This window comes from Heterocephalus glaber, unplaced genomic scaffold (assembly GCF_053883595.1).
Source record: "Heterocephalus glaber isolate CG9 unplaced genomic scaffold, H.glaber_assembly_v1.0 deba00000546, whole genome shotgun sequence".
NCBI lineage: Eukaryota > Metazoa > Chordata > Mammalia > Rodentia > Bathyergidae > Heterocephalus > Heterocephalus glaber.
In genome coordinates, this window is record NW_028258147.1 from 33940547 (window position 1) to 33966079 (window position 25533).

General features: G+C 36.7%; 2 protein-coding genes across 9 annotated transcripts in view; one reads left to right on the forward strand and one right to left on the reverse strand.

The window, feature by feature from the left end:
• The window catches only part of Krit1 (KRIT1 ankyrin repeat containing), a 57931-nt gene that overhangs the window by 25513 nt on the left and 6885 nt on the right, over nucleotides 1–25533 (forward strand). For 3 of the 4 annotated variants that reach the window (XM_004862376.4, XM_087204475.1, XM_087204476.1), the window contains one exon: nucleotides 1–207. The exons of the other annotated variant lie outside the window; for it this stretch is intronic. In XM_004862376.4, coding sequence (XP_004862433.1) covers nucleotides 1–207 — 207 coding nt within the window. The remainder of the gene's footprint in view (nucleotides 208–25533) is intronic. 4 annotated transcript variants of the gene reach the window in all.
• The window catches only part of LOC147829672 (uncharacterized), a 76558-nt gene continuing 51226 nt past the window's right edge, over nucleotides 202–25533 (reverse strand). For 2 of the 5 annotated variants that reach the window (XR_015448660.1, XM_087204483.1), the window contains one exon: nucleotides 202–25305. Coding sequence is in view for 2 of the 5 variants with exons in the window: in XM_087204483.1 (XP_087060609.1) it covers nucleotides 25264–25305 (42 nt within the window). In the remaining 3 variants the exon portion in view is untranslated. The remainder of the gene's footprint in view (nucleotides 25306–25533) is intronic. The other 3 variants (XM_087204482.1, XR_015448659.1, XR_015448658.1) reach the window with 3 other exon arrangements.

Sequence of the window (25533 nt, forward strand, 5' to 3'; positions counted from 1 at the left end):
AATCTTAGTACAAGTGAGGGCATTAGTAAAGAAATGCACCACCTGCAGCGCATGTTCTTACAGAATTGTTGGGAAATTCCTACATACGGAGCAGCTTTTTTCACTGGGCAGATATTCACGAAGGCAAGCCCCAGCAATCATAAAGTCATCCCTGTGTATGTAGGAGTTAATATAAAAGGGCTTCATCTCCTCAACATGGAAACTAAGGTAGTTTTTTTTAGCTGTTTTTGACCAGTCACATCATATAATGTCTAAAATAAAAGTATCCGCCTACATGAAAAATCTAGAAATGGCATATCTTTAGTACTGTTCATTGTAATTTCATTCATTGCAAAGAATAAGGGGGAAAACTAAATGACTTAGGGATGTTAACATTAATTATAGTACATTTTTGCATTAGAAGACCTTTGAGCCACAAAACTCAAGGGTACAATTTTGTAGAATGATATGTTTACAAGAGATATCTAGTGGAAAAGGTACTGATCTGTGTGTAATGTGCTACCATTGTTGTTCAGATGTGAGGAAGTTAAGGTTCTCTTTACCCAAATACATACTGCCTGTGCATGTGTGAAAAAACAATTCCTCAAAGTCTTTTTTTTTTTTTTTTTTGGTACTGGGGATCAAACTTAGGACCTTGCGCTTGTGAGGCAGGCAGGGGCACCACTGAGCTAAATCCCCAGCCCAATCCCTCAATGTCTTTAGAGAAAGAAGCCAGGTAACTGGGAAGTAGGATTAAATGGAAGACTATATATACCTCTTGAAAATACTATATTATGGTTTGGGGCTGGATGTCCCCCCAAAACCTCATTCGGTCAGAGGTAGCTGAATCTGGAATGTATGATGCTGGGATTAAGGGCATGTGATTACTAAACCACTGCATGTGAATGAATGGTTTAGCATTGCCCTAATCCCAGTAGTCTGGATGGGATAAAAGGTAAAAAGACGTAGTGCAGCTCACTGTTGTTACTTTTGCTACCTTGTGCTCACCATATTGTTTCTGCTCTGCTGTGCCTGTTTGTCACCCCTGCTTTAGAGTAGGCCAATTATGGACTGAAACTTCTACAAACTGTAAGCCAAATAAACCCCTTCCCTTCCAACTTTGGGTGTCAAGTATTTTGTCTCAGCAACAAGAGAAAAGTAACTAACACATACTATAAAAAAGTATCATAGATTGAGTGACTCAGAAACAGCAAAGATTTATTTCGCACAGTCTGAAAGCTAGAAGTCTGAGATCAGGGCACCAGCATAGTCAGGCTTTGGTGAGGGCTTTCTTTGTTGCAGACTGACAACTTTTGCTGTATCCTGTCACGTGGGAGAGAGAATGAGATAGCTGTCCAGAGACCATTGAATAAAGGTACTGATTCCAGAGCTGTGCATGGTGGTGCATGCCTGTAATCCCAGCACTTGGGAGGCTGAGGCAGAAAAATCTCTGCAAATTGGAGGCCAGCCTGGGCTACATAGTGAGGTCAAGGCCAGCCTGAGATCCTGTCTCAAAAAAACCAGACAAACAAAAAACTAATTCCATTCAAAAGGGCTCTGCCCTCATTACCCAGTTACCACACTTCCTTATACCATAACATTGGGGGATAGAATTTCAACATACTGGGCCAGGGATTTAGCTCAGTGGTGCTGTCGCCTGCCTCAAAAGCACAAGGTCCTGAGTTCAATCCCTGGTACCAAAAAAAAAAAAGAATTTCAACATACTAATTTAGGGGAGGGATACAGTTATTTTGCAACTTAAATTTTTGAACTATATGATGATATTACCTCTTCAAAATGTCAATTAGGTTTAAATGAAGAGAATGAAGACTTTAAACATAAAAATACAATAACTGATACAAGTGCTTCATTTTGAAAATTAGGATTACTTATGACAAACTTTTGGAAGACAGGATAAAGTATGGAGGAGATTAGAGAATGTCCATGAGAGCACTAAGTAGCATTTCAGTCAAAAATTTGTTATTCTGTGGTTTTTCTTTTGCTAATCAAAATCATAATATGAAATACAGGATTATTATGTTAACCATATTTAACACATTTAAGCAAGAATGAATATCTTTCTATAGTTTTTAACTGGACACTAGTAAAAATCAAATCTAGTTTGTTAATTGATGTTTGCCTAGAACAGACCATTTTAAGCTGGATGTGGTGACACATGCCTGTAATCTGAGTGCTCTGGGAGGCTGAGCCAAAAGGATCACAACTTCAAGGCCAGCTTGGGCAACTTAGCTATTTAGAGACCCTGTATCAAAATAAAATTTAAAGGGCTGGGGATCTAGTTTACTGCCAAGGACCTGGGTTCAATCCCCAGGATGGGGGTGGACAGCAGGGGAAATCCAATACAGCAGTTGGTCAGGGAGGGTCTTGCTGAGCAGAATCCCTGTGTGGGGTTCTAAGAGTCTCCCAAAGTCCTCTTTTTTTCCGTTAGCTTATATGTCATGTTACACAAAGGTGGCCTCATGCCAGTAAGGCATATGGTGTCATAGAAGGAGTCTGTCTGTCTGCTCTTGGATCTGGCTAAGAGCTGGGACAGAGTCCTTGTACCAAATATTTCAGATTAAAATGTTTATTCCCACAAGGTCAGACTCTTGGAGGGTAGCCAGTCCTCCTTGAGCCCGCCACATAGAGAGGTCACACTTCAGTCACATGAATCTGAGTAACTCTTTTTATGTTCCCTTCATCATATAAAAGAAATTGTGCTATATTTAAGTTTGTGTCTAATTTATTTCACTTAAGATTATGTTCTTAAAGCGTACTCGTTTTCCTACAAATGACCCAAGTTTATCTTGCTTTAAGGCAGAATAGTACTCCATTATGTTTAAATACCACATTCTCTTTATTCATATGTTGATGGACATAGAGGCCACTTCCAAGATTTAGCTATTATGAGTTGTGCATATCACTGTAATATGTCTTTAACTCATATGGGACAATATCTAAGAGGGGAATAGATGGGCCCAATTGAATTTGTAGCTTTAGTTTTTTGAGGAATCTCTATACTGTTTATAAATGGATTCCTTTTTCACCACAGCCTCTCCAGTGTTTGGTGTTATTTGATTTCTAAATGTTAGCCATTCTTGCTGGAGAAAGATGGAATCTCAGTATTATTTCCATTTCTATTTCTCTAATGGCCAGCAGTGTTGAACATTTTTTTTCATGTATTTATTGGCTTTTTGTACTTCTTCCAAGTAGTGTCTATTCATTTCACTTACCCATTTTTTGATTGATGTTTGGGGGGGGGGGCTCTTTTTTTTTTTTTAAGTTCTTTATGTATTGTAGGTGTTAGTTCTCTGAGAAACACCTGGTAAACATTTTTTCTAATTATGTATGTTGTGTCTTCGATCTGTTGTGTTGTTTCTTTTGCTGTTTAAAAGGTTTTTAATTTGATACAATCCCATGTGTTGATTCTTGGTACTAGTTACTGGTCAACGAGTCTGTTCACAAAGTCCTTGTTTACCCCTTTGTCTTAGAGAGTTTTACCAATTTTATCTTACAGCAGATAAAGTGTTTCTGTTTTAACATTTAGATCTTTAACCCATTTTGATTTTAGTTTAGTACATGGTGAGAGATATGGTTCTAGAGTCCATCTTTTGCATGTCGAATACTGGTTTTCCCAGCAACATTTATTAAAAAGGCTATCTTTCCTACAGTGTATGTTTCTGGCCCCTTTGTCAAAGATCAAATAGTTCAATTTGCTCAGGGTTGGCATCCTCTATTCTGCCCCATTGATCCACATGTCTGTTTTTGTGTCAGTATCATCCTGTTTTTATCACTGCTGCTCGGTAATATATTTTCAAATTCGAGATTTGCTTATTATCCAGGATTGCTTTTACTATTCTGAGTGTCTTCTGGTTCTCTATGAATTTTGGGATTGTTTCTCTAGTTCTGTGAAGAATGCTATTGGTAGTTTCATTGGAATTGTGTTGAATGTGTATATCAGTTTTGGATGTGTGGCCATTTTGACTATATTAGTTCTTCCTATCTAGGAACAGAGGATATCTTTCCATTTTCTGATGTCCTCTTTGATTTTTTTTTTTCAGAGTACTGTAGTTTTTGTTGAGGTTTTTCACTTCCTTGATAAGGTTGATTCCTAAGTATTTAATTTTTCTTGTGAATGGTGTTTTTTTCCTAATTTGTTTCTAGCAAATTCATTATTGGTGCAGGGATGCTATTGATTTTTTGTGTTGGTTTTGTATCCAACTAACTTGCTGAATTTATTTGTTAATTCTAGGAGTCTATTGGTAGACTATTTTGAGTCTTCTACGTAGAAGATCTTATCTTCTGCAAATAATGATGATGTGACTTCTTTCTTTCCTGTACATATTCCTTTTTATTTTTTTCTTTCCTTATTACTCTGACTAATGTTTCAGGTACTATGTTGAACAGGAGTGGTGATAATGGACATCCTTGTCTTGTTCCTGATTTTAGAGGGAAAGCTTTCAATTTTTTTCATTGAATATGATGTCGGTGATAGTATTGTCATAAATGGCTTTTATCAGATTCAGATAAGGTCCTTCTATACCTATTTTCATTGTTTTTATTATGAATTGATGTTGAATTTTGTCAAAGGCTTTTTCTGTCAATTGAAATGATCATGTCATTTTTATCCTTCTGTCTGTGTAATGTATGTATTGCATTTACTGATTTGCAAATGGTGAACCATCCTTGCATGCCTGGGATGAAGCCTACTTGGTCATGAGGTATGATCTTTTTGATGATTTGTTGCATGCAGTTTCCCAGTAACTTGTTGAGGATTTTTGCATCTGTGTTCATTAAAGTAATTGGCCTGTAGTTCTCTTTTTTGGCCTATAGTTCTTTGTTCACATCTGGTTTTGGAATCATGGTAATGCTAGCTTCCATAAATAACTTTCCTTTCAGTTTCATTATAGAGCTTGAAGAATATTGATGTTAGATATTCCTTGAATTTTTTGTAGAGTTCAGCAGCAAATCCATCCAGACCTGGGTTTTTCTTAGTAGCTTTTTATTACTGCTTCAGTTTCATCACCTGTTATTGGATTATTCAGGGTTTTTATTTCTTCTTGGTTCACTTTTTTTTTTTTTTTGGTACCGGGGATCAAACTTGGGTCCTTAGCTTGCGAGGCAGGCAGTAGAACCACTGAGCTAAATCCCCGGCCCATCTTGGTTCACTTTTTGTAATTCATAATGTATCTAGGAATCTTATTTCTTCCAGATTCTGAAATTTATTATATACAGGTCTGTGGAATAATTGCTAATAATCTTCTGGATTTTGGCATTGTCTATTGTGATTTCCCTTTTTTCATTTCTAATTGTATTGATTTGGGTTCTTTCTTTTTTTTTCCCTAAGATTGGCTAAGGGTTATTCTATTTTGTTCATTCTTTCAAACAGCCAGCTCTTTGATTCATTGATTCTTTGTATTATTTGTCTTGATTTCATTGATTCTGCTCTGACCTTTATAATTTCCATCCTTTTACTAGCTTTGGATTTCAATTGTTCTTGTTTTTCTAGGATCTTGAGATACATTGTTAGGTTATTTATTTTGGCTCGCTCTGTTTTTGTAATGTGGACTATTGCTGTAAATTTCCCCCTTAGGACTGCTTTCACTGTGTCCCATAAGTTCTGGTATGTTGTTCTGGCATTGTTGTTTAATTTGAGGGACTGTTTATTTCTTACTTGATTTGTTCAGTAGGTATTGTTTAGTTTCCATGTGTTTGTATAATTTTTATGGTCTTTTGCTATTGATTTCTGCTTTTATGTTGCTGTGATCTGATAATATACATGGTATTATTTTTAATCTTTTGCATTTACTTAAGGGTGTTTTGTTAGTATGTGATTTATTTTGGAGACAGTTCCCAGTGCTCCTGAAAATAGTGTATATTGTGTTGGGTAAAACACTCTGTAGATATCTATTAAGTCCAATTTTTCAAAAGTTTTGTTTAACTGTGATATTTCTTTATTGATTTGTGCTGTTTAATTGATATGTCTGTTTATAACAGTGGGTTTACAAATTGACAGATAGGGCCAGGGATTTAGCTCAGTGGTTTTGCCACCTTGCTGCGCAATCACAAGGACCCAAGTTTGATCTCCAATACCAAAAAAACCAAATTGACAGATAATTATGTTTATCTGATCTTTGAGGTCCCATAGGACATTTTATAAAGTTGGATACACCATCGTTTGGTGCATATATATTAATGTTATCTCTTCCTGTTGAATTGTTCCCTTAACCAATATGTAGTGACCTCCTTTGCCTTATTTGATCAGTTTCGGCTTGAAGTCTACTTCATTTGAAAATAGGATAGCTACTCCAGCTTTTTTTCAGGTTTTTACTGCTTAGAATATTGTTTCTGTCCTTTCATTTTTAGTCTATGAATTTCTTTTTTGTTTATATGTGTTTCTTGTATTTATCTTATTATTAGGGTTTTTTTGATTTTATGAGACAGGGTCTCACAATGTAGCCCAGGCTGGCCTGGAGCATATGGTAATCCTCCTGCCTCAGCCTCCCAAGTGCTGGGATTACAGGCATGCACCACCACACCCAGCTATTTGATCTGTTCTGCCAATTTTAATCTTTTGATTGAGGAATTGAGACCATTCACATTGAGAGTCAATGCTTAAATGTAATTTATTTATTCCTGTCATTGCATTATTTTTCTTTTGCTGATTCCCTTTATTTTCCTTCTACTTAACTGCTCCCCCTACCTGTATCATTCATTCTATGAGATCTTTCATCATTGCTAGCTTCGTTGTTGCTTTTTAGGATATTTTTTAGAATTTTTTGGTCATCATGAATTTCATTAGGTGCTCTTTGTCATAGAGATACCTTATTTCTCCATCAGTTTTAATAGATAGTTTTGCAGGATGTGTCAGTCTGGGTTGGAAGTGGTTTTCTTTTAGGGCTTCAGACATTTCACTCCAAGCTCTCCTGGCCTTTAAGGTTTGTGTTGAAAAGTCTGTGTAATTCTAATGGGTTTACTTTATAAGTGATAGATTGCTTTTCTGTAACAGATTTTAAGATTCTGTGCTTGTGATGGACTTCGGGGATTTTCACTATGATGCACTGTGGAAAGGTTCTTTTCTGATCATGGCTATTTGGGGTTCTATATGCTTTGAATGTCTGTATGTTAAGTGCTTTTCTCATTTTGATTTCTGCTGTTATTTCAGCAAGCAGATTTTCTGCCCTTTGTGCTATCTTCTGATTATTCACTAATTTCAGTTAATGTTATATTAGTCATCTAGCAGCAGTTAGTCCCTTTTTCATGTTTTCTTATTGTTTTTAAGGTGTCTCTCATTAATTGGTTACTCTGACACATTGTCCTCAGATTCGTCATTTCTGCTACGCATACTTTCAATAGACTTTTCAGTAAATTTTTATTTGGCACCTTTTTATGGACTCTAGGTTCTTTTCTAAGATGGTCATTAATGTTTTGTATCATTTGTTCAGATCACTTTTTATTAGCTTTTTATTAGTGTCTTCTGTAGACTTACAGGTCATTTTGTTTATTATCTGTTAGTTATATCTTGTTTGAGTTTACCAAGCACTTTGTTGATCTGTTTTGTTGTCTCCTGTGTTATCCTTTTGAATAGTTCATTTGTGTGGTTATGGATTTCCTCCCCTTCTATGCCCCGTTGGTCAGCTTTAGAGGAGTTGAGAGTTTTTCATGGCAGTCTGTTGCCTTTTCTTCTCATGTTTCTATTTTTGGGGGCATGAGTATGTGTGTGTGTTGATGAAAAGTGTTGTTACTGATATGGAAACCTCTTTAATTAATGTCTACGTCTATCGATGCCCTTTTTGTAAGGCTAACTAGTGGCCTTTGTCTCTGATCCAGCCACCTCCATTTATTTGGTAGGGAGGGCTGTAGCATATTTGCCCCAGTACCCTTTTCTCCAGGAATGGGCCACGGTATTGTTAATGACACAAAGGCAATCCAGATATTGGCATCCAGAGAAAAATAATTAATGGCAACAGCTATTTCACCTTGGGCTATAGTAATAAAATTAGTGATGAATAGTAGCATCAAAGATTAGCTAAATACCAACATACCCAATGAACCAGTAATGTACCACCCTTAGCCACAGAAAAGAGATCTGTAATCGTAATATAAACACTAAGACAAACCAAATATTGAACATTAGTAAATATCTACTAAGTGGAACAAGTTTACCTTCATTAACAATAGAATAGTATTCAAAGGTAATAGTTTAGAGTTGACTAGTTGTCTAAAGATTCATAAAATTTAATGGTTATAATATTTAAGGTAGAGGAATGGGGAACCAGGAAATGAAAAAAATATTTTTTGAAAAATTAATAGAAGATGAGGAGAAAAGTGAAATGGGGGATCCTGTTGAGGAGAAAAAGGAAATTCATCATAGAAAACAGTCATAGAATAGAACAAACAATAAAAGGAAGATATAAGAAAAACAGAGCAAAATCTGGGAAATAAAAGAAAGATAAGGGGGCCGGGGATTTAGCTCAGTGGTTTCCCCGCCTGCTGTGCAAGCGCAAGGACCTGAGTTCAATTCCCAGTACCAAAAAAAAAAAGAAGAAAGATAAGGATGAAAACAATGTTAAAGAAAAAAGAGAAAAAACCTATTAAGGAAAGAAGAACTAATAAAAAATATGAAATGATTGAGTCAGAAAAGTTCCTCTGTGTTTTTATTTGTTTGTTTTGTTTTGGTTTTTTCCCCTATACCAGGGATCAAACTGAGGACCTTGCGCTTGCCAGGCAGGCCCGGCACCACTGAACTAAATCCCCAGCCCTCTGTGTTTTTGAATGAGTAGTTTCTTTTACGGATCTGCAGTGTTAGAATCCCAGAAATCTCAGTTTTCTCCATATAGCTTTAGAGCCTATGGATTTGTGAAGTGCCCTTCCAGAGGTCCATCTGTTTATTCACCCTAGGCTGTTGTAATTGTGGAAGTTGTATCCTTGTTTGTGTTGGATAGGAAAAAGAAGTCAGTCCTTTGGTGTCTCCTGACTGTAGGCCTTAGGACTGGGGTTCAAGCAGACTGCTGGACCTAATGTCAGCTCTCTCCAGGCCTGGTTCCTCACTACGGAGGGCAGGGACTGTATCCTTTCTGGCCTGAGGTTAAACTTCTCAGAGGGTCTGTTTCTAATGTGCACCCTCTCTGCTGTGATCTCACGGGGTTGCCTTTTACCCAGTCACTTTGGGAGAGTAATACTGGGATTCCTGAAGCTGCTGACCATGTCTGAACTTTCTCCTTGGGTTCTGCGCCCACCCCACCCCCATTGTTGGACTCATCCACAATCAGGTTGGTTAGTTAGCCTGTACTTCCTTCTCATGCCAAAGGGAAGCAAAAAGTAGGGCAGGGGATTTAGCTCAGTAGTTCTGCTGCCTGCCTCGCAAGTGCAAGGTCCCGAGTTCAATCTCTGGTACCAAAAAAAAAGATTGAGAAGAAAATGTAGAGCCAGCTCAGAGTTTGAGGACTGCACCCAGCCATAGAATCCACAGTCCACAGGAATAGAGTTGATATGGGGCCAACGTGCTGGTCCATCAGGTCCAGAAGGACATGGGTCCATCCCAGCCTATATATTTTTTAAAAGGCATTTGGGGTTGAGACATTTTCTCATAAACATAATTTATATTTTCTCATTTTTAGTAAGTTTTTTATGTAATCACATAACTCCTTAAAGTATCCCAATCATAGTCATTTCATATTAACTCAATATTATCCTTACAAGACACGGTTTTGTGCTGTTAGATACACCTATAGATGGAGATAGAGAAAATCCAGAGAAACAGCCCATATAGGGTCTGATTTCAGTAACTAACTTGGAGTTTAATTTCTCCATGTCACTTGTAGTCAGCTTGCTTTTGGATCATTTGTTTATTTTCTATTAATAGTATCTTTTGCATGCAAAATAGGCTACTCCTTGTAGCTGCTTTTGTATTTCTTTGGTGGTAACTGTGTTAAAAGAAATGGTGAAATACCCTCCACCATTTCAAGAAATTTTTCATTCGTTCTTTATATAAAGAGCGTTTTATACCAACATTTACAAATCCTTCTTTATAGAACTGGATTGTTATATTGTCATGTGATAATGTACCATTTCCCTGAGCCGTATTTTATGTTTATTTTTTGATACATTTCAGCAGCAATACAGAATTTTATATAGTATTCAGATAGAGGTTCAGCAGTGTCTTATGAATAATATTCTAGTTTAGGAGTGGAATATGTGAGATAGCAGTAGCAGGCAGAAGGATGATAATATTATTAGTTAACGTACTGGTTTTTCAGGATAGAAATATAAATAGGAATACAATACTTGGGTATATAAAATGTTGACTGTACATATTATTTGACAGACATCATTCTGTCAGGCCATATAAGTTGCCCAAGCTTTCAGTATCAAAACCAGGAATCCAAGTCAATCCGCCAGACTCCAAAACTACTCTGTGTTCTTAGATATTTTATGTCACTGTTTTGCACATGTGGAGCTTAATCAATAACTGTAAAGTGTATAGATACTTATTTAAGGTTCTCCCACTTGAAGAAATAAACGTTCTTCAAGAATACTTTCCATGGGGCTGGGGATTTAGCTCAGTGGTTTCGCTGCCTGCTGTGCAAGCGCAAGGACCGAGTTCGATCCCTGGTACCAAAAAAAAAAAAAAAAAGAATACTTTCCATGAACAGATTAGAAGATGCAGAAACAACTCCAGACACACTCAACCACCGCATCTTTGACAAAGGAGCCAAACACCCTCACTGGAGGAAAGATAGCCTCTTTACTAAATGGTGCTGGAAAAATTGGGCTTCAACTTGTCAAAGATTAAAAATAGACCTATATCTCTCACCATGCACTAAAATAAAATCAAAATGGATTAAAGATCTAAATATTAAAACAGAAACACTGAACCAGCTGGAACAAAGGTTAGGTAGAACTCTTGAAGACATTGGTGTAGGAAAAGATTTTATGAACAAAACCTCAGTTGCCCATGAACTAGCACAAACAATCAACAAGTGGGATCTCTTCTTATTAAAAAGCTTCTACACAGCAAGAGAAACCACCAACAGTGTGAAGACACAGCCCTCAAAGTGGGAAAAAATTACACTTGTTTTATCTCAGATAAAGGTCTACTATCTAGAATCTATAAAGAACTTAAAAAAAATCAGACCTCACAAATTTAAAGACCCAATTCAAAAACGGGCATCTGAAATGAACAGACATTTCTCACACAATGAACTAGAAATAGCAAATAAACATATGAAAAAATGTTCAACATCACTGGTCATTCGAGAGATGCAAATGAAAACAAGCTGAGATTCCACCTCACCCCAGAAAGAATGGCTGCTATCATGGAATCAAGCAATAACAAATGCTGGCGGGGCTGTGGAGAAAAAGGAACCCTGCTCCACTGCTGGAGGGAGTGTCGACTGTGGAAATCAGTATGGAGATAACAGTCCCATTTGACGCAGCTATTCACCTGCTGGGGATCTTCCTCAAAGAATTAAAAGAATCATACCACAGTGATATATGTGCGCCCATGTTCATAGCAGCACAATTTGTAATAGGTAAAACTTGGAAGCAGCCCAAATGCCCATCCACTGGAGACTGGATAAAGAAAATGTGGGTTTTTTTATAAAATGGAATACTACTCAGCCATAAAAAATGAGAAATTAGAGACATTTATAGCTAAATGGATGCACATTGAGGCGATACTCTTAAGTGAAATAAATAGGACACACTGTGTAAATACTGAATAGTTTCTCTGGTGTGAGAAACTGAAAGTGTAAATAAGGACTAAATGGTATAATAGATAATGTGAAATAGGAAGAAAAGGGGCAAAGGGGAGGGGGAAGTGAGAGGGGTAGGGGAAAGGAAAGAAGGGAATGGAAATAATACGAGAAAATTAAAAAATGGAAACAGTCTTTGTAAAGAGGGAGGGATAGAGGGGTTGAAGGGAGGGCAAAGGAATGGGGAAAAAATGAGAACCAAGAGAGATTATGTAAAGGTGCAAATTTCCAATGATGAATGTCAGTATATTGTATACCTAAAATGTACCAATAAAATTAAAATGTTTTTTAAAATGATGACTGAACCAAAGGGTAGACATGTTTTCTGACTATCTAATCATTACTTTTGCTCTATAAGCCACTGATAAATTTATACCACCTTGGAAGCTGTATGATAATTACAGTTTTCATTCATCAAATGCACAGATGTGCAGCTTGTCTTCTTTTGGGTTAGATTCACTAAGATCTCTCATGGTGGAATTTGACAAGTTTTACTAAAATAAACACCTTCATGTGAAAAGGATCTTCATTTGCATTTAGAAAACATGTGACAACATTAGTCTGATGAAGTCTCAGGAAAGGCCAGAATATAGCTGCTTTTTGTATCAATTACTTGTACCTTCTCTATTTTATTTGTCTTTGAAATAATAAAAGTTGCCTCAGAAAATATAATTCACCCAGTTTCATATGCTTATCAGACTTCTACTTACATAAAATGTAAACAGTATTGAATAGATAAATGAATAGATAAATAGTGAATGTGAGGACCAGGGATTTAGCTCAGTGGTTCCGCCACCTTCCTTGCAAACTACAAGGACCCAAGTACCATAAAACAAATAGTGAATGTGTTTCAGTCTTTACAACTGAACTCCACTTTTTTGATATGTCTTCATCCTTAGTAAATACCACTACCACACCCAGGTACTAGATTGTCCTTTGCTCATATTAGTGTATGTTGGCCATAATGCCCTTCTGAATTCAAATTGGTTTTTAAACACCCAGATAGTATTATTCTTCATGAGTGATGTCAACATTACTGTTTCCCCTGTCTGCTGGTGTCCTACGTGCTACTTCTGACTTTGTGGTTTTTCCCTTTTCTGCTTTAAACTATCCCTTTCAGCTACTGCCTTTGTGATTTTTTATTTGCCTCACTGAGCACCTTACCCGTTATAGCTTTAACTCCTAGTGAGGGCTGCTTTTTCCTCCCAGAGCAGACTGATCACTTAAAATCACCATGTGCACTTCTATATTAATTGTTTTCATTATTTGGGGTTTCTCAAGAATTTCTCACTGCTTGTTATCCTTTAACAACAAAATTTTATTTTTAACTTCTGAGGTCAATAGTACTTTTTTTGAACCGGGGATGGAACTTGGGACCTTGCACTTGTGAGGCAGGTGGCGGCACCACTGAGCTAAATCCCCAGCCCCTCAATAGTACTTTTGTTGGAGATCTGATGTACTTATAATTGGAAGTTGCAATACCACAGGGTTTTGCTTTTGTGTTTGTTTTCTATATGTTAAATCACTTTGAGGCCATACTACATTGAGACTTTTGTTATAAGAAATTTTAAGTGATTAATTCAAAAGATAGTGCGTTTAAGATATTATGAGGTCTTGACTCAGTGTTTCAATCTGTACCTTGGTAAGTAGCTATTTTAGTATATCCTATTTATACTGTTCTGCTTTACAATATAAATATAGATAGCTCTTTTTTAAATAAGATGTGTTTTATTACGCATAATTTACATTCCTGAAAAATTATACTGTTTCATGTGTAGAATCTCACTTGAAAAATGCCCTAAAACATTATCTTTTGGTATATCTTTAATTTATTATTTATAGTCAGTATTCTAAGAACTGCTATTAACAGGCTACTAATGTTCCTAAATATGTGTATTTTAAGAGATAGCATAAACACTTTCTTCATCAAATGTGTTTGGGACTAGAAAATGCCAAGTTACTATTGGAAATAATTATTAAAACTCATCTCAAAATAGAAGAAAGGAATTTGAATCTTGTCACCGTAAGGAAGTAGTAAAAATTTAAGATAATAGATATGCTAATTATCCTGAGTTGATCACTACTCAATGTATACATGAACCAAAACTTTTTGCAGCTGCAATGTCTAAAGGAAAATACATACCAAATATTTCATGTTATAGTATTCTCCATAGAGGTAGGATTTAGGAAGAGAAAGTTTTATAATAGAACACATTGCTGTTTTATATACAATGTCTCTTTATAAAAAGACATTTGTATAACTAAAGTTTTTTAAAAGACCATCTGGCACTATGAGTAACATACTTGCTTTGAAGAAGATCCAGGCATGCTGGTATTCATCTTTAACATGTGCCCAAAAGCTTGTGCCAAAAACTTGCATCATAATCAAAGAGTTCCACTGCAGTGGTGCTTTATACAATCTTCAAAGTGCCTTCATATGTACTGCTTCAGTTGAGCATCACAATAACATTATAATCCAGCTAGTTGTTGCATCTATTGTGACAGCTTTAGAGTGTGAGTGGCATATCTGAAGATCAAAAAGCTCCTAGAATGTTGCCAGTTCCCTGGAGCCAGCAGATGCTTGGTGCTGACAAGGTGACCCAAGGGTGAGAAATGAATGGCAGATCTTTCATTGAGGGATAGACTTAATTCCTGGTTCTACTACAAGATGTGTAGTGGAAACAAACTGATAAAGAAAGTGTATGTCTATGGACGCTTTAAGCCTTCAAGAAAGGGATTAAGAGGGCTGGAGGGGTAGCACAGTTGTGCAGCGCCTACCTGGCAAGCTCAAGGTCCTGAGTTTGATCCCTGGTACAAAAAAAAAGAAAAAGGAAAAAAAGTAAGAGCTATATTCATTGAGTGCTTACAATTTAGAGGTACTATGTTACTTTAGTTGACTGATAAGGAAGTTAGAACAAAGAGTTAAGCAATTACATCAACATAATGAAGGTCACACATTTAGGAAATGACAGAGCCTATGAGTCTGGTCAACTACCTGTTACATTACCTGAAAAAGAGGTTTTTTTAAAAACATAAATCTTGCTTAGCTTTATGTGGTAACTCTTTAAAGAACCTAAATGTCAGTAATGATTGTTTTTGAAATTTAAATAAATTCATTCAATTATATAACTTATTATATACTCTTATTCGGTCCTTGGAATTGTCTGTATAGTTTTTCCCAAAATAGTTTGAGTACCTCTATTTCTTTTTTTGGTACCGGAGATTGAACTCGGGTCCTTGCGCTTGCACAGCAGGCGGCAAAACCACTGAGCTAAATCCCCGGCCCAGAGTACCTGTATTTCTTAATTTCAGACATTAGGCAGTTTTTCTTAGCAGATGGATATAAAAAGGAAATACCTATGTTGCTTCCAACAGTGGACTTTAGTTGGTCCTCAGATGGCAGTTGAGATTTTGTCAGAAAGAGTAACTGAATTCTTCACACAAGACTGTCTCAAAACCTGAGTTTAGGGCCAGGGATTTAGCTCAGTGGTTCTGCCGCCTGCCTCACAAGCGCAAGGTCCCAAGTTTGATCCCCGTACCAAAAAAAAAACCCAAGTTAACTCCTATTTAAGAAAATTTTATTAGCCAAAGTGTGCTCTAGACACAAAGTTTTCTGCTTTCTTTTTTTCCTTTTTTATGATAAAGAACCAAAATTTCATAACAAAATAATAAGAGAATAACAATAGTTAATTCACAGTGTATCATCTTCAAAGTAGTTACTCAGAGTAGAAGACATAAACCAAAAAGATTCTTACAAAAAAGAAATAGAGTGCTCGCTTCGGCAGCACAAATACTAAAAAAAAAGAGATAATAACACAAAGTTTCTTTTCAAAGAACTAAGATTAACTAGTAGTATAAGTGAAACAAATTAGCATATATATTAAAATACTTTTGAAACAGTGGAACATGTAATTTGGGGAAATATTTGAAGTTCTTTCCACTTCCTATTTCCCATGTTTTATTCTTTGTTTTGATATACATAGATATATATAAATAAATATGTCTATACAGTGGTACCTTGGTTCATGAACACTTTTGTTTGCACTGTGGTTCACAAACAGAAGCGTTTGGCAAAATTTGTTTCTGTTCGCAAACTCTTGATCGGTTCACAAACACAACCATGGCCATCTTTTCCAAAATCATAGAACAAATTAAGATCATGAATCAGTCTACCATTGTATAGTTTTTCATAAGAGAAACCATGCAATATTTTACTTTATGTGCCTGACTTATTTCACTTATGTTCTCAAATTTCATCCATTTACATATAAATGTAAATGGATAAGGAAAACGTGTTATTTATACACAATGGAGTGCTATGCAGTCCTAAAGATCAAATTGAGGTGTTGTGTATAAATACCATGTTTTCCTTATCCATTCATCTGTTGATGGACATAAATGCTGTTCCCAAGATATATCTCTTATAAACTGTGCTGCTAAAAATATGAGTGTGTGTGTATCCCTGTAATATGATGACTTTAACTCTCTTGAGATGTTATCTAGAGGCAGATAGCTGGGTCAAATAGAATTTCTATTTTTAGTTTTCTTAGGAATCTGTACTGATTTCCATACTGGTTGCATTAGTTTACATTTCTGCCAACAGTGCAGAAGAGTTCCTTTTTCCCCACATACTGTGTAGCATTTCTTACTACATTTTTTGATGATGTCCCTTCTTTCTAGGGTAAATGGCGTCTCAGTGTAGTTTTAATTTGCATTTCTCTGATGACCAGCCATGATGGTGAGCATTCTTTTCATGTATTTATTGGCCATTTTCTTTTTCTGAGACATGTCTGTTTATTTTGGTTGCTCATTTTATGCTTGGGTCTTTTATTGAGGGGTGGGGGGAATCTAACTTTTTTGAGTTCTTACATATTCTTAATGTCAGTCCTCTGTCCATGGAATGGTTGGCAAAAATTTTTTCCCATTCTATATGTTGTCTCTTCTCTCTGTTGGTTGTTTCCTTTGATGTCCAAAAGCTTTTTAATTTGCTCTGATCACATTTGTTGATTTCTCGGAATCCTTGTACCTTTTGGGTTCTATTCAGAACATCCTTGCCTATGCCTATGTCTTCAAGAGTTGTATCTATTTTATCTTCTAGCAGATTGTTTCTGCTTTAACATTTAGATCGTTGATTCACTTTGACTTTGGTTTAGTATATGGTGAGATATATGAATCTAGACTCAATCTTCTGCAAGTGGATAACCAATTTTCCCAGCACAACTTATTAATGATGCTATCTTTCCTCCAGTGTACATTTTTGGTTCCTTTCTCAGTGATCAAATAGCTGAATTTGCCTGTGGTGGTTTCTGTCTGCTTCTTCTGTTCTGTTCCCCTGATCTACATGCCTGTTTTTGTGCCCGTACATGCTGTTTTTATCATTGTAGCTTTATAGCATAACTTTAAATATGGGATTGTGGTGCCAACTGCTTTGCTTTTGTTACCCAGGATTGCTTTTGCTATTATGTGTCTCTTCTGATTTCATATAAATTGTAGGACTATTTTCTCTAGCTCTATGAGAAATGACATTGATATCTTCATTGGGATTGCATTAAATCTCTATATTAGTTTTGGAAATACAGCCATTTTTTTATGTTGCTTCTGCCTATCCAGATACAGAGGATATCATTTTATTTTCTTTTTTCTTTCTTTTTTTTTTTCTTTTTTGGTACCGGGGATCAAACTCAGGTCTTTGTGTTTGCGTAGCAGGCGGTGAAACCACTGAGATAAATCCCTGGCCCTTCATTTTATTTTCTGATGTCCTTCTCAATTTCCTTTTTCAGAGTGATGTGATTTTCATTTTAGAAGTTTTTCACTTCTTTAGTTAGGTTAATACCTAAGTATTTAAATTTTTTGATGCTATTGTGTATGGTATTGTTTTCAGTGTGTTCAATGTTAGTGCATAGGAATCCTATTGAATTTTGTGTTTATTTTGTATCTTTCTACAGTGCTGAATTTGGTTATCAGTTAAGAATCTTTTGGTGAAGTTTTTGGGTTTTGTAAGTAAAGGATCATATCACCTGCAAATAATGATATTCTGACTTTATTCTTTCCTGTAGGTATCTCTTTTATTTCTTTCTCTTTCCTGATTGCTCTGGCTAATATTTCAAGTACTATGTTGAACAGATGTCATGGTAACAGTCGTCTGTCTCGTATTACTGACTTTAGAGGAAAGGCTCTCAGGTTTTCCCCATTTAATATGATGTTAGCAGTAGGCTGGTCATAAATGACTTTTACTGTGTTGAGATAATAAAGATCTGTTTTCTTCAGGTGTTTTATCATGAGTGCACATTGGATTTTGTCAAGGAATTTTCTGCATCTGTAAGAAGATCATATGATTTTTCCCCTTCTGTGAATGTGATGAATTGCATTTATTGATTTGCATATGATTAACCATTTTTGCATCCCTGGCATTAAGCTTGCTTGGTCATGGTGTATGAACTTTTTGATGATTTGTCATTCTTTTTGCCAATACAGTAAAACCTTGGTTTGAGAGAGTAATTTATTCTGCTTTTTATTGAAAGTACTTGTATATCAGTGCGGGTGGGGAACCAGTTGTGATCATGTGACGCTCGGTGCAATGTACTGGTCATATTGCAAGACATTGCTCATTTAATAAGTTAAAATTTCTTAAAAATGTTTGCTAGTCTTACAGAACACTCACAGACCAAGTTAATCACAATCCAAGTTTTGCACATTGTACGTTGTCTCTTCACTCTGTTGGTGGTTTGTCTTTCTGTGCAGAAGCTCTTTTTACTGGGGATCGAACTCAAGGCCTTGGGCTTATGAGGTAGGCGGGGGCATTGAGCTAAATCCCTGGCTCCAAGTTTTGACTGTATCTTGTTAAGGATTTTTGCATCTACGCTCATTAGAGAAATTGTATATAGTGCTCTTTTTTTGGTTAGATCCTTGTCTGGTTTGGGGATCGGGATAATTTAACCTTCTGAAAATGATTTTGAAATTACTACTTCCCTTTTGATTTTATTAAAAAGTTTGAGGAATATTGGTTTTAGATCTCCTCTGAAGTTCTTGTAGAATTTAGTTGTGAATCCATCAGGTCCTGGGCTTTTCTTAGTTGGTAGTTTTTTTTTTATTACTGTTTCAATTTTGTTGCCTGTTACTGGATTTGTTGAGATTTTTAAGTCTTCTTGTTTCAGTTTTGGCTATCCAGGAATCTTTCCATTTCTTCTGAGTTCTCCATTTCTTTGGCATATATGTTTGTGAAGTAGTTACTAATGATTGTCTGGATTTCAGCATTGTCCATTGTAATTTCACCTTTTTCATTTATAATTGCATTAATTTGTGATTTTTATGTCTTTTTTTGTAAGATTGAGTGAAGGTGTGTCTGTTTTATTTATTCTTTAAAGAACCAGCTCTTTGATTTATTGATTCTTTTTATTGTTCTTTTAGTCTTCATTTCATTAATTTGTACTGTCCTCTTTATAATTTTCTTCCTTGTACAAGCTCTGGGTTTGAATTGTTCTTATTTGTCTATGACCTTGAGATGTATTATTAGGTTATTTGGGTTTGTTCTTTATTTCAGATGTAGACATTCACTGCTATGAACTTCTCTTTTAGGACTTTCATTGGGTCCCATAAGTTCTGGTATGTTGTACTGGAATTATTACATAATTCTAGGAACTGTCTTATATCTTCCTTAATTTCCTCTGTGACCCATTGATTATTCTTGGTTTCTTTTTGGGTTTTTTGGTACCGGGGATTGAACTCGGGTCCTTGTGCTTGCGAGGCAGGCGGCGGAACCACTGAGCTAAATCCCCAGCCCACCATTGATTATTCTTAAGTACATTGTTTAATTTCCATAAGTTTACATAGTTTCTGTGGTTTCCTTTGGTATTGGTTTCTAGTTTCATTGCATTCTGATCTGATAATATAAATGGCAAAACTTTGATTCTTTTGCATTTACTTAGACTTGCTTTTTTAACTAGTATGTGGTCTACTTTAGAGAAAGTAGTGTTCAAAGGTTTCATTCAACCCTGATATTCCTTTGTTGATTGTATTGATGTGTACCTGATCTTTTATGTCTTATTAGGGTTTCTTTTGTGAAGTTGGGTGCACCGTGGTTTTGTGCATATATGTTTGTTATTTCTTCCTGTTGAATAGCTTTTTTTTCTTTTTTTGGTACTGGGCATCAAACTCGGTCGGGTCCTTGCACTTGCGCAGCAGGCAGCAAAACCACTGAGCTAAATCCCTGGCCCAAATAGCTTTTTTAAAGTAATATGCCACCCTCACTGGAGGAAAGATAGCCTATTTAATAAATGGTGTTGGAAAAACTGGATTTCAACCTGCCAAAGATTAAAACTAGACCCAAATCTATCACCATGCACTAAACTAAGATCAAAGTGGATTAAAGATCTAAATATTAAAACAGAAACACTAAACTTGCTGGAAGATAAATTAGGTAGAACTCTTGAAGACATCGGCATGGGAAAAGACTTTATGAACAAAACCTCAGTAGCACGGGAACTAGCAGAAAGAATCAACAGTTGGGATCTCATCTTGTGGGACCAAAAGTGACTCCATTTTGTGAATGTGGGACCGGAATGACTCCATTTTGTCCAAAATAAAGCAGTCTCCTTTGTTCTCTCAAATTTGTGCTTGAACTGGGACAAAGGACGTAATCCACAACTCAGGATTCCTAAATTTATTACTCAGCCATCTGTTTGCCCTAGAAACAAGTGTCCCGGGCCCACTATCTATAGGACAATCTGTTAACGTGCTGACTATCCACACAGGGTGGTCGTGGCCATTAGTCAGGATGTCTGCTGACCATCAGTACATGACAGTAGACCACTAACCTTTGTCCCCATTCTTCTTGTAAAAACCTATACGTAATCCCCTTCAACCCCCAATGAGCCTAGCCAATCAAAATTCTACACTTCATACTTGCTAAATGTTAACCAATCATATGGCTGCTAATGACCAAAGCTTGTTGTAATCTCAATAAAAACCCTGCTAATTTGGAACTCGGGGCTCTCAATCTCAATCCGCTGTGTCGGTGACAATTGAGAGTCCCTGCTTAAGCTTGAATAAACGACCCTCGTGTGCTTACATCGGAAACGGCCTCCTGGTGGTCTTTGGGACTTCGCAGTCTGGGCACAGCAATCTTATTAAAAAGCTTCTGCACTGCAAGAGAAACCACCAACAGAGCTAAGAAACAACTTACAAAAAATTTTAGCAGCTGTACCTCAGACGTACTATCTAGAATATATAAAGAACTTTTAAAAAATCAGACCCCCCCCCAAAAAAATTTAAAGACCCAGTTCAAAAGTGGGCATCTGAAAAGAACAGACATTTCTCAGACAAAGAAGTAAAAGCAGCAAATAATAAATGTATGAAAAAATGTTCAACATCACTGGTCATTCAAGAGATGCAGATGAAAACAACACTTGAGATTCCACCTCACCCCAGAAAGAGTGGCTGCTATCAAGAAATCAACAAATAACAAATGCTGGCGGGGGTGTGGAGAGAAAGGAACCCTTCTCCATTGTTGGTGGGGGTGCAGACTGGTGCAACCACTGTGGAAATCAGTATGGAGACACCTCAAACAACTAGGGCTAGAGGTCCCATTTGACCCAGCTATTCCCCTACTGGGTATCTTCCCCAAAGAATTAAAAGAATCATACCACAGCGATATATGTGCACCCATGTTTATAGCGGCACAGTTTGTAATAGCTAAAGCTTGGAAACAGCCCAATTGCCCATCAACTGGAAACTGGATAAAGAAGATGTGGTATTTTTTTTTATAAAATGGAGTACTACTCAGCCTTAAAGAATGAGAAACTAAAGGCATTTATAGCTAAATGGATGCATATTGAGGCTATACTCTTAAGTGAAATAAATAGGACACACGTGTAAATACCAATAAGTTTCTCTGGTGTGAGAAACTAAAAGTGTGAATAAGGAATAAAATGATTAAAATTAGTAATTGATAATTTGAAATATGAAGAAAAGGTTCAAAGGGATAGGGGAAGTGTGAGGGGAAGGGGAAAGGAAAGAAAGGAAAGGAAAAATTATGAGAAAAGGAAAAATTGGAAACAAAGTCTTTGTAAATAAGGAAGGGTGGAGGGGATGAAGGGAGGACAGGGAATAGGGAAAACATAAGAACCAAGATGCATCATGTCCAGGTACAAGTACCCAATAATAAATGTAAACGTATTTTATACCTAAAATGTACCAGTAAAAGAATCTGAGCAAAAAATAAATAAAGTAATACGTAATATCCTTCTTTACCTCTATTGATCACCGTTGGCTTAAAATCCACTTTGAAAATAGAATAGCTACTCTTGCTTGTTTTCAGGTTCCCACTGAATGCAGTATTGTTTTCCATCCTTCGATTTTGTGAGTTTCCTTTTGTGTTGAAAGTGTTTCTTGTATACTGTTGGATTTTGTTCCTTGATCTATTCCGCTTATCTATGTCTTTTGATTGGCAAATTAGATCCATTTACATTGTTAAAATTGATAGCTGTTGACTTATTCCTGTCGTTGTATTTATTTCCTGTTGCTGGTTTGCTGTCTTTCCTTCTACTTAATTGCTAGCCCAACCCTTAATTGATGACCTTTTGGCCTTGTTAGCTTCACTGTCTGCTTTTAGGGTATACTTGAGAATATTTTGGAGTGTTGATGTGGTGGTCATGAATTTTTTTAGGCTGTCTTTATCATGTTAGTATTGTCATCAATTTTGAAAGATAATTTTTCAGGATATAACAGTCTAGGTTGGACATTCTTTTCTTTTAGAGCTTGAAATATTTCATTCTATGTTGTCCTTACCTTTAATGTTTGTGTTGAGAAATCTAATCTAATTCTGATTGGTTTTCCTTTATATGTGATTATATATGATTCGTTGCTTTTCTTTGGCAACCTTTAAAATTCTGTTTTTGTGTTTTATTTTTGGTATTTTAAGTACCAGTATTTTAAGTATTAAGTATTATTATGGAGTGTTTTTTTCTGATTATGACTATCAACGTTTAATATGCTTCACTTATCTATATGTTCAATTATTTTCCATGTTTGGAAAGTTTCTGCTATTACTTGTGTAAAACAGGTTTTTTATGCCCTTTATGCTGTCTTTTGACTTTTCACTAATTCAAATTACTCTTCTATTAATCCTCTTTTAGTCATCTAGGAGCTTTTGGATCCATTTTTCATGTGCCTTTGTTGTTTTTAAGGTATCTCTCCATAATTGATCATTGATTACAGCCTTGTCCTTTAGTTCTGACACTCTTGTCTTCACATTGGTCACTTGTGCCACCCATACTTTCACTCATATTTTCAATCCCCCATATTTCTGTTTGTAACTTTTTTTTTTTTAATTACTTTGGAAGGTTAGAGTTGAATAGTTCAAGCCCTAGACGTCTGTGGAAAATTTGCCTAATTATAGTTATTCATTGTTTGGTGTCTCTCTCTTCTTCTCTGGAATGTTCCTCTCAAGTGTACTGAAGGATATTTTATTCTGTTGAAAAGCCTCAGCAGCAAAAAAAATTATCACAAGCATTTCCAAACATTCTTCATCCTATACCATCAGTCTTACATTAAAAAGCAGTAAAGCACAAGCGAACTTTCAACAGCCAGAAAGCACTCTTCTGACTGTCAAGGCATGGTATGAAATACAAATAAAATGTTCTGTATGCACCAGTAGCCATACTCAAAAATGTATTTATTATGATACTTCACTGGCTATAATGAAAGCATCCATAGGTCTGTTGTACTTAGTAGGCCTTTCTCTTGGTTATAACAAGAATGTAAAAGACTTACGGAAAAGCTTTGGGTGTGGGCTTGAGGTTTACAGAATAACAATAACACTGAGGAGATTTGGTTTCCTTCAAAATTGCCTGAGGTTTGATGACAAAACCACCTGCCAAGAAAGAAAAAGAACTAATAATCTGGCTGCTGTCCGTTCATTGTTTGAGAGATTTGTGAGTAATTGTCAAACAATTTACACACTATCTGAATACATGACTATTGATGAACATCTTGTAGCATTTCTTGGTCACTGTAGCTTCAGGCAGTATGTGCCCCCAAAACCTTCAAAATATGGCATAACAATTTATGCCCTTGCAGATGCAAGGAGTTATGCTTTTGATTGTGAAATTTATCCTGGAACTCAGCCTCCAGGTCCTTATTCATATAATAATAAACCGAATGATGTTGTGAACAGACTTGTTCCTGTCTCCCAAACTAATTGAAATATGACATTCGACAGTTGGTTTACCAGTTTCCTTTCAGTGTTACATTTAGTAACAGCCCAAGTTGACTAGGTAGGAAATGTAAGCAGGAACAAAGCAAAAATTCCAAATGAAATATTGCATTTCAAAACAGAATTGTGTAGTACAGTCTTTGGATTTCAGAAGAATATAACATAAGCCTCATACATGGCAAAGAAAAGCAAACTGGTACTGCTGATGTCAACACTGCACAATAGCCGGGCTGTGTCGCTGCCGTCACCAGCGGTTGGGGGTCGGCGGCGCACTTCTGTTTTGTCTCCTCCTCTCCCTGTGGGGCGTCTCGGGCTGCCCGCGAGGCCTCGGCTCCCTCTGGACGCCTGGCCAACATGAGGGGCAGTGGCAGCTCCTTCCGTGGCCCTGTTGGAAGGGAAAGGGACCCCGCGGTTGTTCCGGTCGACGCGGAGCAGTAGTTCCAAAGAACTGCTGGTTCAGATTTTAGCTCTTGCCAAGTTGTGAAAATAGTGAAGGATGCTTAAACCACTTAACTTTCAAATTGGGTGCAGGGATGGTTCAACATACACAAATCAAGAAATGTAATACACTATATTAATAGAGCCAAGGACAAAAACCATATGATCATCTCGATACAGAAAAAGTGTTCAACAAAATCCAACATGCATTCATGATAAAAACCTTACAAAAAATTAGAATAGATGGTCTCTACCTCAACCTGAGAGAAGCCATCTATGGAAAAGCCAACAGCCAATATCATACTAAATGGTCACAAACTGAAATCCTTCACACTAAAATCAGGAACAAAACAAGGATGTCCACGATCACCACTTCTGACTGCACACTTTTCCCTACCAAGAATAGGCAAAGGGGGAGGTGAAAGAACTACCTGGTCTACAAAACAACACAGTAATACTTGCAAAATCCTGTGTTCAGATATAAAAGCACCGTAAGGTTAGGAAAATCTACCTGTGCGGAAAGGGACCTTGTGGGACCCAGCAGAGGCACTCGGGCCAGGGTGGCCTGGGCCTGAGGCCATTCAGGGCCCAGCGCCCCTCACTCCTCTGCTGCCTCTGCCTCCCCCACTCCTCCCGGTGTCTCTGAAGGCACCTGTCTTTCCTCTGTGCAGTCACTAACCACTTCATCCCGTATAGTAATGGTGATATGTGCAGACTAAGGTGTCACGGATTTATCTGCACGCTCTGTCTCCTGCACTGCCACAAACCATTTCCTCAGGCAGGTTGATCATGTGGTGTAATGCTTCTTCTGCGACGCAAAGGAAAACCCTCTTCTGACATTGGTGGTAATGAGGGTATGTTTTCTTTCCATCCTGACCCCTAGTAGGAATTTTTGGTCTGTGGTGCCCCCGAAGGTCCGTCCTTTAAAGTAATACAAAGATTTCCACATTAGCATGTTGGACATGGTAAATGTATACAATTTTATCTGTCAATTTTAAATTATATGAACAAATGTATATTTTAAATTAGAACATCAAAAAATGTATAATGTATAAAATCTGTTTTATAACTCCATTATCACCATTTACTTTATTCTGAAACATTTACTATGTTTTTAGAGCTTCCATACCTCCTAGTGATAAACCAAAA